At 41.0% G+C, this 17,517-nt stretch overlaps 1 protein-coding gene across 5 annotated transcripts in view; it reads right to left on the bottom strand.

Moving 5' to 3' along the window:
- dmd (dystrophin) overlaps positions 1-17,517 on the bottom strand; it is a 217,626-nt gene that overhangs the window by 53,423 nt on the left and 146,686 nt on the right. For all 5 annotated transcript variants that reach the window (XM_014998044.2, XM_088014614.1, XM_088014602.1 and 2 more), the window contains 15 exons: positions 15,927-16,027; positions 15,588-15,699; positions 15,379-15,492; positions 15,135-15,290; positions 14,879-15,049; positions 11,598-11,780; positions 10,982-11,116; positions 6,166-6,315; positions 4,110-4,271; positions 2,476-2,586; positions 1,326-1,499; positions 1,096-1,251; positions 802-972; positions 549-728; positions 320-442 (listed from right to left, as the gene is read on the bottom strand). In XM_014998044.2, the coding sequence (XP_014853530.2) occupies positions 320-442; positions 549-728; positions 802-972; positions 1,096-1,251; positions 1,326-1,499; positions 2,476-2,586; positions 4,110-4,271; positions 6,166-6,315; positions 10,982-11,116; positions 11,598-11,780; positions 14,879-15,049; positions 15,135-15,290; positions 15,379-15,492; positions 15,588-15,699; positions 15,927-16,027 (2,199 nt within the window). The remainder of the gene's footprint in view (positions 1-319; positions 443-548; positions 729-801; positions 973-1,095; positions 1,252-1,325; positions 1,500-2,475; positions 2,587-4,109; positions 4,272-6,165; positions 6,316-10,981; positions 11,117-11,597; positions 11,781-14,878; positions 15,050-15,134; positions 15,291-15,378; positions 15,493-15,587; positions 15,700-15,926; positions 16,028-17,517) is intronic.

Here is a 17,517-nt window from a genome sequence, read left to right as displayed (position 1 = left end):
CAATTCAATCATCTTCCCAACTTTCCCCTGAGTTAATATTAAGATCATTAAAATGACCCTTGCAGGTCATTTTCTAGTAGAAGATGCAAATGAGTTTTTTTATTACTGTAATTTTCAGTAATCTTTACGAATTATGCAATTAGCTGCATTTTAGCTGATCACGTTTCATAACCCACACTCAATCCAAATGTCCCAAATGGAAGATAAAGTAGGATTTGTAAAAATAAGATTTCTTTCAGTCCTAAACGTTTTCCAAGACTACATATGGCATAAAGAATGGGGTGTAGGATGGATGGGGGCGGGATTTAAAGATTACAACCTTCAGCACAGCATCATTGGGACCCTGATTGTCTATTTCGTCCATCTTTTTCTCTGCTCCGTCAATCCATTCATTCACTTCCTTAATCTCTCCGTCTAACTTTTGCATCTGCTGCTGGTAATCCTGAAGAGATGAAAAAACAGGAAAACATATGGGAACTTTTGACTTGCCCATCAGTGTCACAACAATAATGACAATAATGTTGTGGATTATGTGTTTTATATCTGACCAGCAGCAGGTTGAGCCATTCCTCTGCCCTGGATGTTACAGCGATCCAGTTGCAGTGCAACAGGCTGACTTTGTCGTCCACTAAGCCTCCGTTGCCCTTCAACACCGCCTTGAGGGCCTCTGCGAGGTCCACCACCGCCTGCAGCTGGGGCTGATGCCTCTCGATGTCACTGTGGACGGACTGAGAGGGCGAGATGAAGGAGAGAGTCAGCGTCCGTTTTCGTTTCCGTAACGCTGCTCTGCGTCTAGCGTACCTGCGCCCAGGCGACCTCAGCCTCCAGGTCACCGGGCATTCCCTCCACGGCAGAGCGCTTGGTCAGCTCGGCGTCGGTAGCGGCGAGCCACTCCGTCAGCCCGTTCAGCTCCTTACGCAACTTCCTGGACAACTTCAGACTCTTCTCCAGCTCCAGTTTGCTCTCAGTCACCTGAAAAGTCAGGAAAAAAAGGGACGGTATTGACCAGAGTGAAGTTGTGACGTCGCTCAGGTGAAATGTTCTTCTTCAGAGTTCCTGGACTGTGTTTCTCTTTGAAAGTGTGTGTGTGCAGACCTGCGATCCCAGCTGGTTGTAAAGCAGTTTCAGGGCGGTCACCCTGTCGTCCAGCTCTTTGGGTTGCTCCGTCTGCTGCCTCTGGACGATCTGTCTCCCTGTTTTAATCACCGTCTCCACCTCCCCCTTCACTTCGCTCAGGGTCTTGTACAGTTTCTGTTTCGGCGAAACAAAATGAGCTGAAGACGGCCTCTGTGTCAGCTCGCCGGTCCGTCCAGGTCGCTACCCACCATGCACTGGTCCAGCTGTGACTGCACCACGTCCTGCTCCACGCTGCGGATGCCCAGCAAGCCCACCTGGCTTTTGACCCCGGCCAGCACGCGCTCGCATTCGGCCAGGCGTGAGTCGAAGTTGGCCGGCTTCTGGAAGAAGCGGAACTTGGTCCCGACGTCGCCGAGCATTTTCTAGGAAAACACACAGGGACGGCATGTGCATGAAATCAAACGCACCTTTTAAACCAATGCAAGCGAAGCTTTGATTTTTTTCTGTTTAGGGAACATTTTTTCAAAATGTTCCCTAAACAGTTCACCGTATAGAGAGACAAACATTTTATAATTACAATAGTAACATATTTTGTTTATGATACCCTTTATATCTTGAGAATAAAGGTAAATAAATAACAGGTCTCTGTCAGATCTACTTGAGCATAACAGCCTAAACCACAAATTCACACAACAGTCACCATGCGCTCACCTGTTAGGGTAAATATTATATTTTTCTTCTGCATAAATGAACTAGATTTTACCCTGACTGTTTCAGACGTTCAATCTTTCATTCTCTTTCAAAAGGATTGAGGTTTAATGACAGGGAGAGCTACACTCAGCTCAAGATAAGGTTGGAACAAAACCAAAGCATCATTAAATTTCCAAGTTAAATTTCCCTGGAAAGTGAACCTGCCTCCAACAGCATGTCTTTCAGGCTTGTCTTGCGTTTAGCTTAAGCTTCATCTAATTTCCTACCAACCCTGTCCAGCTTCTCTGTCCGTGCAGAAGAAAAACATTCCCACACTAAGATGGTGGCAAACTAAAACCTCTCAGGTCTTCACAGAAAAGCTGCAATTACACTAAGACTAAACTGGACTGCTTACTGAATAAAGTCAATTGTAGTGGAATTTAGTGGTAAATGTACCCCTACTTTTTAATTTGCTAAAAATAAGTTAAAATCATGAAAATTTATCATTGATTCAACTTCATAATTATCCACTTATTGGGATCTATCACAGAAAATCCCAATAAAATCCAGTGAATCTGTTGATGTAAGATAAAAAAAACATCAGTAAAATTTCAAGGATAGCAGAATAAAATTGATGCCAAAATAATTTTGCAAATACTTTAGAGAAAAATGAACTTCACATAAATGTAATTATTTGTTTGTGTTTACCTGAGTCAGGTCTATCTGTCCCATGATCCTGTGCGAAGGCTCCTTATCCTGGTTCTTCTTCCTCATGTCTGCCAGAGCCGCTTCATGGCCGTTCAGCTCTGACTGGATTTTCTGTCACACAGATAAACTCATCCATAGTAACAAAGTACAAACCAGTCAAATGCAAGTGAAGGCACTTGAGTTTAAATAGCTTGTTAGACTACTGTCCCTGGCTGACCACTAGAGGGCAGAATACACTCAGGGAAACGGAACGGTGAAACCCTTCAAGTTCCACCCATGGATAAATATTTGCTTTCTTCACATTCAACCTCCTTCTTTTTAAGATACGAGTTGCTCAGAAATCAGACTCCCATTTGCTAAATGAATTCAGTCATTTCTCCTCTTCCTCGCTGAGTGTTTGTGTGAGCGACTGAAATGTCATCCTGGCACGCGCTCTCCCGCTCTGTCACTTCGCCACGGCGGCTGCAGGTCATTACTCCATGATCTATTGTCTGATTAGTTCAGACGGTGTGTGTGTGTGTGTGTGTATGCATGTATGTGTTTGAGAGGAGAGGAAGAGAGGGGCAAGTAACAGATGTTGGGAGAAGACACAATGAGGCAGGGGCAGTGTATCTTCATCAGCCACAGCTTTAATTAGGACCTTGGAGTGGGAATGGAGAATTTCCCAGCTTCTCCCCGGGGCCTCTGGGAAATCTCAAGTCTGAAGGGTGCCAAGCAACGACTGAGCCTTGTTCTTGTTATATTACTGAAAACTTTAAAACATTACAAGCTAAAAAAATAAAATAAATAAATTTAAAAAATAATTTACTGACCGCTCTTTTCTCCTTTCATTTCACCTTGTAGCATTACAAAACACAGAAGCTGACCTTGAATGTTGTTACTGATGGCCGCTTTAATATTCTGGTCAGGACTGTGGAAAAATACCTTCATGTTACTTTAGGTTGACTTAAATCATATGACCGAGCTGTGTGAATGTAACAATTAGAACAGTAATAAACTGCTAATGCATGAGAATATATAGAAAGTAAAAATCTTTTTCTGCTACGGTTGAAAGTAAATCAGTAGAATGTCACCTTGTTCCCACTTTACTGGGAATTTTTTAGTGCAGGTCTCACACCATGAATTAGGAATTCACTGGTTCTGGAGACTTAAATTCCCTTTTCCCTCTGGAAAATATTTCTAAAAAATAGAATCCATATTTCTTTAAGGTTTATCTAATGTAGATGCAGAAAAAAAGAAGTTCTACTTGTACATGCCGAGTCAGTGAAGGGTTTCCTCAACATGTAACTGATTGTGGCAAAATAAAAGCATTCATACTTTTAGAATATATGTTAAAAGCTTTCAGGAGTGAAGTAAAACTAGAGGACAGTCTGAAGTAGAGGAAGAGAAAAGTTGAAAGTACCTAAAGAAGACTAAGTTGAATGCATTTTTAGTTCAAGCCTAATTTTAATGTATATTGTGGCTGAATTACAGTAACGTAGCTCATTGATATAGTTTGGTTGTCATTTTGAAGACAATTGGAAAACACTTTTGTTCCTCCATTTCAGTGACAAAGTACGACAAGTTATTTGGACTCAGATGTGAGTACATTCCGGTGATGGGAAACAGGAAGGACTGGGGTAGAACATGGCTACCTGCGCCTCCTGCGGTATCTGCTGGGCGTCGATGTGGTCGGCCAGGTAGGCAGTGAGGTGGCGGTCCGTGTTGGCCAGAGACTCCTGGATTTGTCGGAGCGTCTTGTCGTTCTCCTGGGCCCACTGCAAACTCTGCTCCAGCTCCTTCCGCCTGAGCGCCGCCTGGGGAGAGAAAGAGCTCACATCACACACCGTCAACACACACCAGCGATTTGACGCAGAAGACGACCAGCAGAAAAACCCAATCAAGCATTTAAAAAATTTCTTGGATCGCTACTTTTTTACTTTTACTTCAGTAAAAATATGGTGAAGCTGTGCTTCTCTTATTTGAGTACAATTTTTGGGAACTCTACCCACCTTTGCTGTTTTGCAGTACGTGAATAAAAAGCTAATGCTAACCAGCTACAAAGTTCCTTTCAGAAACAAAGTAAGCCAAAAGGCAAATAAGTCATAAAATCAATTCAATTTTCTTTCATAGGTTTCTAAAATCCAACATTTAGCCCAAGTACTTTTTTTTCTTTTTCTTGCTGGAAGCAAGAAAATAAGATAAAACACCGTAATACATTGTGAAGACTTTATCGCTACAATCACAATCACACTGAGAAAGAACAAAAGCGCAGATATATAAACGTTTAATCCGTTACCAGGAAGACTTTAGTCTTTCTTCAGACACAAGCCTCAGTATTATTTAGCTCAAACATTGAAAACACACACAGCCCTCCTCCAAACCGTCTGAATTGTACCCTCTTAAAGTCCGGACTCCGAAGTATCTCCCTCATGTCGCCTCCTGAAAACCGGCGGTCTTCAGATGGCAACCGGTGTCATCGTCCAGGACATACCAGTCATTCCTTTCCCTCGTCTCCCCGGTCACCGACCGTCTATGAGATTAGCTTGTACACGCACCAATTACCTCATAGGAAATCTCCGAGCCAGAGTGTGTGTGCTTGGTTTCAGGTGAGCATGCTAATCTTACACAGAGGGATAATAGATCCAAGTATAGCCTTGAGCCCCTTGTGCTTTGCACTGTGTTTTCCTAATATAAGATTTGAATGCATCCCAGAGGAAACGTCACCATAAAAGGATTTGAGGGAGACAGCGGGGTTGTTATTTTTCTCCAGGAAGTGCGGTTGGTAAAATATGACCAGCATGCTTCTCCCATTGCGAAGAACTGGGAGAAGACAATGGGGTGAATTTAGCAGCCAGAAAAGAAATGGGTGATTTTAGAAAACCCAGATGGGCTTTGAGGTGTTTTGAACGACTTAAAAATGTGTTTGCTTCAACGATGGTAAAAATTAAAGCGGAAAAGAGGGTTAGAAAGGACACAGAGGGAGGACAGACCCTTTATAATGCCGTAAAACATAACCACATGGACACAGGGACGAAATAAAAGCAAAATGTGTTGATGCATAATCCCTGTAGGGGAGACAGAGCAGGGTTTATCAGTTCACAAGGAGAACTTTAATCTGGCTCTATTGTTAGAGGAGAAGCAACACGGTGGCAGTGTGCCCGTTTGGGTAGCACGCTCATGTGTCTCCTACTGACGGCCCTGAGAGAGAGCAATGTTAGCAACTTCTGGAGCTCCTTTCTATTGTTTGCAGAAATCCTTGTTTTCTTTTGGCCGTGAAGGAAGATTAGCATCACTGAAGGAAACAAACGGCGGGTTTAGGGCAACGTGGCGTTTGAAATGTACAAATCTCATGATTATAGATGAGTTTAATATGATGGTTTAACTCATTCCCGAAAACATAATTGGGTAACAATAACGAACGACTGTATGAAATTCTCCTTCTAGCAATCAAATCTGCAATTTGTCATATCTTTTGGGAATGCAATGCACCAACAGGGGGACGAAAAAGCCAAACAGATGCCAGAACACAAGTTTTTACATGTTTGTTGATTTTTACTAGTAATAAACCCATATAAAGACGGAAAGAAGGAAGTATTTAGAAGTCTGAGAATGGGTCAGGATGCAGACATTGGTGCTATAACCAGCCACTGTTGGTTATGGATTATTAATACAGAGAAAGCACAGGCAGAGAGATGGATACTATCTTACCCTCGCCATGAGCTCGTCCCATCGGGTGTTGAATGCGTCCAGTTTCTGCTGAATCAGTTCGTCCAGAACCCCTCCGTCCATCAGCGTCTGCGCCAGTTCTCGGATCTGGTTCCTGTTGTCCTCTGGGTGTTGCAGAAGAACCTCGAGGTTCTGCAGGTTTGAAGTCCAAAAGTTTTTCTTTACTGATATAGACTAAAAGATATTCTTTTCAACAGCAGCACGTAAAGATATTCTGAAGGTAAATCTCTGCTTGTAGCATTTGTAGAGCCTTTGCATTGGAAAAGAAATGTTTTGAAGGTTGTTTCTAGTTCAGATTTGCCGCTGTCGGACCGCCGACAAGGGAATGGTTTATGTGAAGGCGTGTTATGTGAATACGTAATCGTTTTTTTACGGTGTTGTCTTGAATTGACACAGAAGCAGAATTCCAAAACAACAAAAATCACATTTTAGCAAAAATACAAAATGGTAGCACCAACTATCACCATTGTTGTATTTGAGGGGCAACTACAGATCCACAAGCTTGTGGCGTAATTAGATCATGTGGAGTAAGAAGATGTGAATCAAAATTATGAATACAGACGACTGATGGTGCGTTCACACCAAATGCGGTTTGAGGCTCTAGCACGTCTGGTTTCCATTCAAAATCTATGTGGAGGAGCATTGAAGGCGCATCACTATAGCTGTTGTTTCCCTTGACAGCCTATTTGTCAGACACTCAAAATGTTCCAAACGCTTCAAATCGTGCCGCGCTAGACGCTCAAAATGTGTCGCGATGAGCCCTCGACGCCCCTCCACGTAGACTTTGAATGAAAATCAGATGCGCAAAACATGTCTGCTGTGAACGCACCAATCAGAACGTTACATCTTGTCTGTATCTCTGTAACTCTTTGAAAATACTTCTGTCTAAGTCTAGTAAATACGTCCTAGAAACTCCCACAATGTAAAGGAATGAGATTATGGAGTACTGTATCCTCCCGATCGTCTGACTATTATTTCTTTTTAGTTTAAGTTTATTGTTTTGATTGCATTTCTGTAAGTGCGTTGGGAACCGACTGGTGTAATCAAACACCCAGCGGTCGATGACATCAGTCTCACTCTTCTTGTGGCACCTTAAGAGTCAACAAACAAGTCGGTGAAAGAAAACAGCAGTTGTGCTCATAACAGCGCTCCTAATGAAACCTAACATGTGCCACTTCCTTTAAAAAAATGTTGGAAGTCGGAGAAAACGAACACTTGGGATTACTACAGAGGTCCAAATTAAATCCAAGCCTTTAGGCGCGACAATAAACAGCCAGATGTCTGAGGCTATTTTCTAACCACATCAAGGGCCAGTAAAGAAAGTTTACAAGAGTTGGTTGATGGGATGCAGAAGCTTTACAAAGGTCAATTAGTAGTTACCCATAAATTCTTAGTTTACTGGTTAATTAGATGCTGAGTAAGCAGCTGCTCTGCACCAAGCTACAGCGTAGTAGAGAATCACGTCACTATATTGTCTAAATGAAGTCGGTCCCACCAGACTTCCTTTCTTCTCGTTTTCATTCCATATACGGGTTCTTAAAGGATTATTCCTCACTGGCATGGATAATCTGCTTTCTTGGGGATTTCCCTGTCAAGACTCTGGCATGCTAAACAGTTTAGTTTTTTTTTTTTTTGTCGAGTAACTATGGTTACATATGTTTTCAACTGGGTGCGGCCAAAGAGCCGACAGCTCAACCCACAGATTTTGAAAGAAATTGAAGACAACGCATCGTTTCCTCCTACTTGTCGACTTTGTGTTGAAAGAATAAAAAAACAATCCTAAAGGGCTGTGCAGACTTTTACAATAAACTTTAGGGTTTCCAAATGTTTAAAATGCAAAAACAAAAACAGGAAAAACTGGATTTGTTCTACTATGATGTACAAAATGCTAACAGGTATTTATCCCCATCTTTAGATCAATTTTCCGCAGCAGAGACTCTTCTGGGACCGTTGGAGGCACAGATTAGGATGCAATGTGTGAGCCACATAGAAATGACATCAGCGCACACCATCCACACCAGGGCATTAAAGGTGTCTCTGCCAGTAATAAGCCCTGGGTCACCAGTGACCTGATAAAGTTGATGAGCAAGAGGAAGACGTCCTTCAGGGAGAAACTGAGCAATCTGATGGTGGTCTGGAAACGGCTCATGACCTGAATCTGCTTCCAAACCAGTTCAAGTAAGGACTCCGTATTCTCAAACCTCCTGTGATAAAGATAAACACAATTTATAGCAAGTCATCTAAGTGCTACTGTGACAGCAGGCCATACTGACTTTTTCAGTTTGTTAAAATGTGTTCTCTTTAAGAGAACAAAAGAAAAATCAAAGTCACTTTTCTTTCATGACTGGCTAAAGATTGGACTTTAACTGTATCTCCACAGGTGAAAACACACCTGAAATTTCAATTTCAGACACTAAAAGTGGGTGGTTTCTCCCCAATCCTGACATCAATACCCAATATAGCCGCCACATTTTCAAAAGGTTTTTATTACTGTGATAATAACCTCTTATTCTGTTGATTTATATCTTTATTATGCATTTTCCAGGCACACAATGCTATTTTATAGCGCAGTCAAGGTAACTATGCTAACATTAGTCGTTATAAAAATGCTACATATCTCAAGCTTAAAAGAAATTTGAATTTGTAATCTAACGGGCCTCTGTCTCTTTAAGAAACTCCTGCTCCATTTGAAACCCCGCCTCCAGGAAGTCATCCCAACACAGCTCCTTTTTATTAACCCTTTAACAATAATTTTGCCAGCGTTGCTCTGAGAAGTTCCATCCAATGTTTGCTAATTGCTGCTGGCTAGTCTGAAGGAGCTGAGTGGAGGAGTCGCAGTTTGTAGAGCTGAATGGTTGCCGTGGGAGATGAAAGGATTTCTCAAACAAGGAAACACTCCAGATACGTTTTGATGAGGGAATAATATTTATAACATAATGTAAAGCTAAAGAAGATCGATTTTACTGCCCCTTCAAATGAATCCCCAATCCTGGAAATTGTTGGAATGTACATTCAAAGTACTTTTCAAAAGAGCAAAGTTAATGTGGGAGTGATGATGCTCTCAGATTCAAGTTGGAGCTTCAGAGGCAAATGGACCGCAGCATTAAAAAGCCAAAAGCATTCGTTTACATATTAGCGCGACATATTTCTGCATTTAGTTTTAGACATAACTCGGCTGCCTGAATCTTCGCAACTAAATGATGTATAATTTTCTCCTGGAACTCAGGGATGAAAATACCTTCATCTGTAACATATGTAAATTCAGGATGTGACATTTTTACTTTTTATCCCCCCCGGCTCATTTAAACTGTCATTTCTGATTCTGCTGTGAAAATGGATGTTGCTGGTTATCACTATGTGTGTGCAGATCCTGGAGACCTTGAGCTCCGATTAATGCCAGGCAGATTTCCTCTCTCCATTACCGACACGGACAGCGTTTAGCTGAGAAATTCAGATTGTCGAATCGACTCTGTGGCGACGAGGAATTTCATGCTAAGACGCTTGACACGGTTACGATGATTTTTAAAATTTTCATTTTTATCTTGTTAAGGACGGTGGAGGCATTTCTGAGGTTTTAAGTGAAAAGCATCTCCTTGGTTAAGTGGAGGGTTTATCCCATTTGATCCTAATCATCTGGGCTTAATGAGTGTTTGGGAAATCTTTTCTTTTGTCTTTTATTTGTGAAAATTACAAAGAGAAACACCTGATGTCAGGCTTTTGGCAACATGGGTCAAAATCTGTGAATTACAACAATTTGTGGGCTGAAACAAAAATAATTTACAAAGAATCACAAAGAATTTATAGAACCTTTTGCACAATAAATAAAGCAATTAGAGTTTTTGTAAAAATGGGACGTGTAAAAGCCAAAAAATGTAAAAGATTCTTCACGTCCTGCTACAAAACATGACAGCTTTTTGAGGTTGTTTGGTGGAAAAAACAAAAAAAAGTCAGAAAAAAAACAGGATTTGAGTCATTTTTTGATCAGATTTGGAGTATTTAACAAAGTTCATTAAAAGCAGATTGGCATTCATCTAAGTCTGCTTTTGAGTGTTTCCATGCTTTGTTGCATCAAAAGTTTCCCGTTATAGGAAGATTTTAAACGTATTTGTAATAATTTTACACTAATTAAAAACATAATAAATCTGCATCAGTGTGAGCCTCCTGTCCTGGAAGGCCCGTTTTTGAGCTTCTTAGTCTCTATGGATGTTGTAAATTGGTTTAACTAAATTTGTAGTCTGTAAAAATGTGGAAATATATATTAGTGTGATTTCAAATAGATTTACACCGTTTTTCTATCTCAGTCATTTTCTCATTTTTTTAGATGTATAATTACTTGATTCTAAGAAGCATTTATCACTTTGGATTAATACTGTTATAGCAAAAATATAATAATACACTGACATAAATATATGGGACTGATTGAGGTGGAAAATGATAGTTTTGTGTAGATTCACATATAAATCTACACATAATAATAATAAAATGAGTAAGAAGATAAGGAACTCACGATGAAGTGTGTGTGTTGTGTAATTCTGCCTGCAGCACTTTGAGCTTCCCTTTTAAAGTTAATATATGCAAATGAAACCAAATGAAAATTCAATTTCTGAACTTGAACCATCTTTGTGCTGCTGGTAGTCAAAAAAAAAAAAAAAAAAGTGGATCTTACCTTTTGTACACACTTCTGTGCCTCCCTCATAATAGCATTAACATATTAGGAGTTTTTTAACTGTATGCAGTGGAAAACAAAGTTAATGTTTGACTTGCTCAAGCAGTGAGTGTGTGTTATTGTAACACTTACATCCAGCGCCTTCTGCAGCTCCTCCGCTCCCCCCTGCAGGTTTTCTATGTCATCCAGTTTCTGCTCCAACTGGTCCAGGAAGGCGTTCTCCTGCTCCAGGTAGGACAGCAGCTCGCACCAGCAGGCCCACACCTCCTGTGGACGGTGCACAGACACGCACAGAAAGTCAGGAGATGTGGAACGGAATGGAAACGCTGCTCGACATCTGCGTGTTTGGCAAGTTTCGGTTCGTCCCGAAACGGGCTAAAGTTCTAATTTTCCCGACGACAAACGTGCAGCTCCTGTTAGCAGACCGGAGCGGATTCCGACTTGTGCAAGTCAAAAGGTTTGAGAAAAAAAACAGTATAGATTTTTTACATTTATTTTTTAATATCTGGTTTCAACTGTAAACAATACTTTCTAAATTTAGGCTTTTAATCAAACATTAGAGTGCATTGTGCAGTTTGAATCTTCTTCTCTTTCAAGAACTTTTCACAAAAATCAAGCATTTTCAAGGATTTCAAGCACCCTAATTAATGTCGTTTTCATCTGAACTGCATTCTGACTTTATTACGTTTTTAAAAAAAAATCAAAATTAGCCAATAATCCGTCAAGTAGATGAGGGTAGATGATGTACCTCTAGAGTTTTACATTTTCCATCCAGGCGGCTACACAAACGCTGGTAGTTGGCCGTCAGTACGTCCAGTTCCGAGCGCAATGCATCGTGGGCGGTGGGCGGGGCCTTGCCGATGAAGCTGTTGACGCTGTCCGTCAGGAGTTTGACCTTTTGCTCCTTGGAGTGGACCTCCTCCTGCGCCCTCTGAGAAGTGGAGGGAAAAATCAAAAATATTAAAACATTTTCACAAAAAGCAAGGCCGTTTTCTAAACTAACACGTACATAATGTATCCATACAGATTTACTTCCCAGTGGGGTTTGAAGCAGAAAAAGAGAACAAATAAGGGAAAGTAGGAGTTTAAAGGATGAGTGAAATTAAGGAGATTTAATCAGATTTTTTTTTGTTACTTTTGCGCTCAGCAGGGTGAGACATTTCTTCTGCCGAGGCTGTTAGAGATATCACAAAGCAAACAGTGCCACAGGGGGAATTCACAAATCTATTATATTCAAGTTATGCAAGCTAAACAAAAAGAAAAAAAAAGACGTTGGCAGTGGATGGAAAGTCGATGCAATTTGATACAAAATTGAGGAATCCGGGGAGCAGAGCGAAGCCACTGACGAAAAGGACGCAAGACGGAGTGAGAGAAGGATTTCGACAATAAAAGCCCGGCAGCCTGGAGGCGTCATCAGCCCTGAATTATTCACAGTCAGGGAGGGAGAGACAAAGAGGAGGGAGAGTCCGTCAGAGCTGGGGAGTCAATGGGAGTCAAGGTGGAGAGGGATTTCACAGGAGAAGTCTTTTTGTGATAAACATCCAGTCTTATATATGCCTTCCATATTCTGTTTTATTTATTTACTTCCTTTTAATTTATTGTTATTTTTGGATACTTAAAATATCTTCAATTTCCAGTACTAATTGTTCTTTACAAAATCAGAAAAATACATTTTACTTTTTTTTTCCACGACATTATAACCCATATGATTCGTCTTATGTCAGATCATGTTGTATACAGATCCAACTGAAGACCAGAACAAAACAAAAGGATCCAAACAATCCACTTATGTCCCGTTATACCTCCCATGATGACGGTTTATGGCCACGTGCTGATACTTCTAGACAACAACGTCCCTTCTTCAGGCTGCGCCCCTCTCAAAAGCACAAGCTGTTCTCTTTGAATTCGCTCCCCGCTCAGACATCTTTCCACTTTTCCAGCTGCTCTCAGAAGCATTATCAAAATTGTTCAGAGCGGGACATTTTACCACGGAAATAATTATTTCAGAAGACATCGCCAGCTGATGTTCAGTCAAAGTTCCTCTGGTGAGATATTATTTTCAGTGTCCAGCTAATGCCTAAAACATTTCTAACATTTCGAATATGATGGAAGTGCTTTTTTTTTTTCAGTCAGTTTATTCCAGTTTTGGAGTATTATCTATTATCATCCAAAACATCACCAGTTAGCCTTAGCCTCTGATGATCCTGCTGAACACACTAAAGGTGCTTTCGCACTGCACGGAGCGGAACGGTTGTGTTCGCATTACAACTTGCGACCGGTGTTATAGATCAACTGGTGGCTAAATCAACTGGTGGTGGCAGCTGGAAAAGACTGATGTTTCTGTGGGCGTGGCTTTTTAGGACCCCTTTACCGAACCAGGAAGTAAACAATGCGATAAGCTTAAAGAACAACAAATCTTTGCAAAAATACTATCCGATTCCGTAAAACAGCCACTAAGATCTCGGGAATAACTAATTAGAAAGACTTTATTGGTCTAATATGGTATGTTGCCTTTTTTTTAAAAGTTCATCTGCAAAACCATCAAAACGTGTAAATTACGCAGAACTTGTCCTGACTTACGTGTTGCTTCAGAGGTTGAAACTCGTCAAAGGAAGATCGAAATAGATCTCGACGTGGCATGAGCAGATCTCAAAGCAAAGGTTATTCCCTGAAAGCCGACATAAATGTTGAAGAGCCTTGGGATTAAAAATTAAATGTTTAAAAAGATCGACTGCCTGTGTAATTTTTCCACATATTCCTCATATTGTGATATTTCAAATAGGTATCCACAGAAACTATAGCAAAATCTTTTCAACTGTTTCTGTCACGCTACACTTTATTTCCTAGCTGTCATTGATTGTCATATAATGGACACCCCGCGCTTTAAGAACCAGGCCTGGATTATAATTGGTGGCACTTTCAGAATCTCAGTTTGAGTGAAGATTTTAACCTGTTTCTGATGTAAAAGTATATAAGACAATTGTTTTTTCAGCGATGTCTCATATGGTTGAGAATTACGGTCACTTGATGAAAAGAATAAAGACGAGAAAAAATATCAACAATAAGGAAGAAATGACACTGCCACATAGATCTGCGGTAGCCATGGCTTCTGTAAATGAGCTAGGAAATAAAGTGTAACATTACAGAAACAATAGGGGGGGGAGGGTCCTAAAAAGCCACACCCACAGAAACATCAGTCTTTTCCAGCTGCCACCACCAGTTGATTTAGCCACCAGCTGATCTATAACACCGGTCGCAAGTTGTAATGCAAACACAACCGTTCCGTTCCGTGCAGTGCGAAAGCGCCTTAATTCTGTCAGTGGTCATAATGTTTTGCTTGGTTGATGTACATTTGTATGATAAACTTCAAATATTTATAGTATATATCTGAACGCAAACGAAACTGCCTTTAAATATTTGTGATGAGTGATTAGATGTATTCTGATTCGACGAGAAACAATGAATAAAACAAATGAATAAAATGTCGGTGTTTTTGCAAAACGGTACATTTACTTTATTTCCCAAACGTGTGAAGTTTTGAAATTCAATCCTCAATCGAAATAGAGAACTGAGTGTTTTAAAGGGAGGACCAGATGTCCTTGGAATAATAGTCATGTCTTAGCTAACATGTTAGCTAACACAACATGTCAGCTACATGTTAACTAACAAGACTGTCCAGAAAGTCAAGATCTTCTGCTACTGAGGACTGAGCAAGAGAATCATCAGTGCAGACTTTAGCTTGGTCAAAATTGTCAAAAGATATGTGCTAGTGTACTGCATGTGAGCAAAGAATGAAGTGAAGACTTTTGGACACGAGTCACATAGAAGTGTGTCCAAGAAAACTTAAAGACAAGAGTGGACAGCAGAAACTAAAGTTAAGACTCTCGGATTAATCTTCCTTTTGATTGTTTGGGACGCATACTTTGAGTCCTTTACGGCATCAACAATGAAACAATCTTTACATGGATTATCATCCATAAAAAGGTTGAATTTTCCATGTCTTGTGATCTTACACGTTGACAAACACACCTTGAGCTCCTCGACTGCCTTGCGCAGCTCCTCGGGTGTCTTGTATGTGAAGTCTCTCTCCAGATAGTCTTCCTCGGCCTGGTTTATCCATTCTTGCATTTCCTGCATCTCCTTCCTCAACGCCATGGTCTTGTCAAGGCCCCCTTTCAAGGCCGACTTCTTTGCATAGGCCTACACAGAGAAGGGAAGTGAATGCAAACTGGATGGCAGAAATTTGAAGACGAGTTTGTGTGTGGTGGTGGTTGTTGTTGCGTACCTGTTTGCATACATTCTCCCACTGCATGTTCAGTTCATCCAGTTCTTTCTGGATGTGGATGGCAAAGGGTGGTTCTGCTTCTTTCTTGAGGTACAGACCCACTTCGTTGATTCCGTTCACGCTGGGTTGGATGGTGTGGATGTCATTCACCAGAGCCTGGTCAAGGTACAGCGCGCAAAGAACAGGAATCTATGGACTGAGACAGTTTGATCCAAATATCGTGCCTGGACACTTGTTTTCTTACTGTGCACTGCTCTAACTGTTTCTCCAGAGCCTCAGAGTCTCCCAGAGCGGGCCACTCCTCGTTCAGAAACACATCCACATCTGCCATCCACTTTTTCAGAGTCTTTACGTCATTCTAGCAGAGAGAAGTAGACAGGAAGTGAGAGCAGGACACACACATTGTTCGGTCTGCGCAAATCTTGAAAACATGATCCGTCTCTTGAGTCTCACCTCAAACTGCATCAGTTTGGCCATGAGCTCCTGGATTCTCTGGACGCTGTCTGTCAGAGTGGAGCCCAGTCGTCTCCAGCGGGCCATTATGGCGTCTATCTCTAGGCGATACCTTCAACACAAGAGAAACTTGTGTAGCCATCGCAGATTGTCAGTCAACCAAAGTGTCCCTTCCAAATTCAAGTCATTGAAGTCTTTGTGTTTCCCTAAACGTCACAATATGGATCTTAGTTGCCCACCTTTATTTATCATGTTGATTTTTTAGCTAAAGGTGCTTGAGACCATCGTCTCTATGTTACCTTTACCCTTACAATGACATATGATCTTCCTTTGTCTTACTTTTGGCTGATGTCTGGTGGAGCTTTCTGAAAGACCTGCTCAACGGCTGAAGTCAGGTAGTCGATCTCGCCCTGGTGTTCAGCCAGGGCCGCCTGGAGAGCCTGAGAGGGAGGCAGAGATGGACGACGTGAGACCGAGAAGACAAAGGAATGAACAAGAAAGTAAGGTGTGAAGAGGCCTGTCTGTAGGAAGACATTTTGCTTTGTGGTGATAAACACACGGAGGGAAATCTGGGCCCAGTTTTGAGATGGTGTCAAACACACAGATACCTTAATGTGTAAAGAATTCGAGTCAGAGAGTTTTGGAAAAAGCGCGCCACATTACGTTCTTGGTAAAGTACAATTTCTAGTGTCTGCACTACAAAACTGAGAAATTTAGTTACTTTAATTTTTCTCAGCTTGCATTATGGAACTATTTGAAATTCCTCCTCAAATGATTTTGTCTGAAATGTAGAGAACTTAGACACATGCTTGCATTTCCATGAGGTAATTTTATATTATGTGGTTCAGACATAAAGAATTTACTCAACCATTAATTCACCATCAAAAATGTTATGTAAAAACATCTGTGAAATACGCTAATTGCCCAAAGTATTGGGTCACTTGTCTTTTTATTTAATATGGCCTAGGTCCACCCTTTGCAGCTACCACAGTCTTAACTCTTCTTAGAAGGTAGTCTGCAATGCTTAGGAGTATATTTTTAGAAGATTTTAACCATTTTTCCATGAAAATCACCAAACACATTTTGTGCACTGGCGTTCAGTCATGTTGGAGCTAAAGGGGAACATCTCCAAACCGTTCTCAAAGAGCATCCGATTGATTTTCTCGACCTTTTGTTGTCTCATGAAATCTGTCAAACAGGTATTTCCGATCATTTCCTTGTTGCATTTACAGATTCCCTCTCTTCAGTGAAAACTGTTCCTCAGTCACATCATTCTTGTCAGATAAATTCACTGTACTGCCTCACAGTTCCCCACTGCTTTTAATGATTGGATGCTGGTTTCAACTCGGGTGTTGAGAAGCTCACTTCTACGTTTACCTGCACAGACAATTTGGTCACTATGGCTCCAGTCGAGTCTAATCGCAACAATCCATTTGTGCACTGAGTCGCGATTGTAGTTGAGCTGAGCGAAAATGGAAAATAACGACATGTTCCTCTAGGGATTTTAAAAAGAACTGCTGATTAAATTATCAAAAAGCTTTAAAGAATAAAAAGTCAAACGATCTCTCTAATCTTGCCTTATTAAACAGCCAGAGGCCTCAGAGTCTCTTCAATGTTTTAAACTCTGTTTTTAAAGAGGTTTTCCGCTGTGTTGGGTCAAATGTTCTGTTGCTGATAAACGTCTCTGAATGCAGGCTGCCTTTAAACACGCTGAGGTGCTGATCCTCAATGGGGCCGTTTCCAAGGTTATGGAGGAAAATGATTTTATTCAGGTTGAAACATTTTTTTGGACAATAATTGAAATTCTCAAAGGTTCCAGTCTGTTTTTAAATGCTATCAAAGCACTAAAACAGCTGCTAACTGGAAACTCTGCTCTGTTTAACACCATAGATCTCAGACTCCTCCTGTCATAGTCTGAACCACGTGGAAG

The sequence above is a fragment of the Poecilia mexicana genome, unplaced genomic scaffold, assembly GCF_051168715.1.
Source record: "Poecilia mexicana isolate PSO_F unplaced genomic scaffold, ASM5116871v1 scaffold_2, whole genome shotgun sequence".
NCBI lineage: Eukaryota > Metazoa > Chordata > Actinopteri > Cyprinodontiformes > Poeciliidae > Poecilia > Poecilia mexicana.
This window is presented reverse-complemented; position numbering and strand designations above follow the sequence as displayed.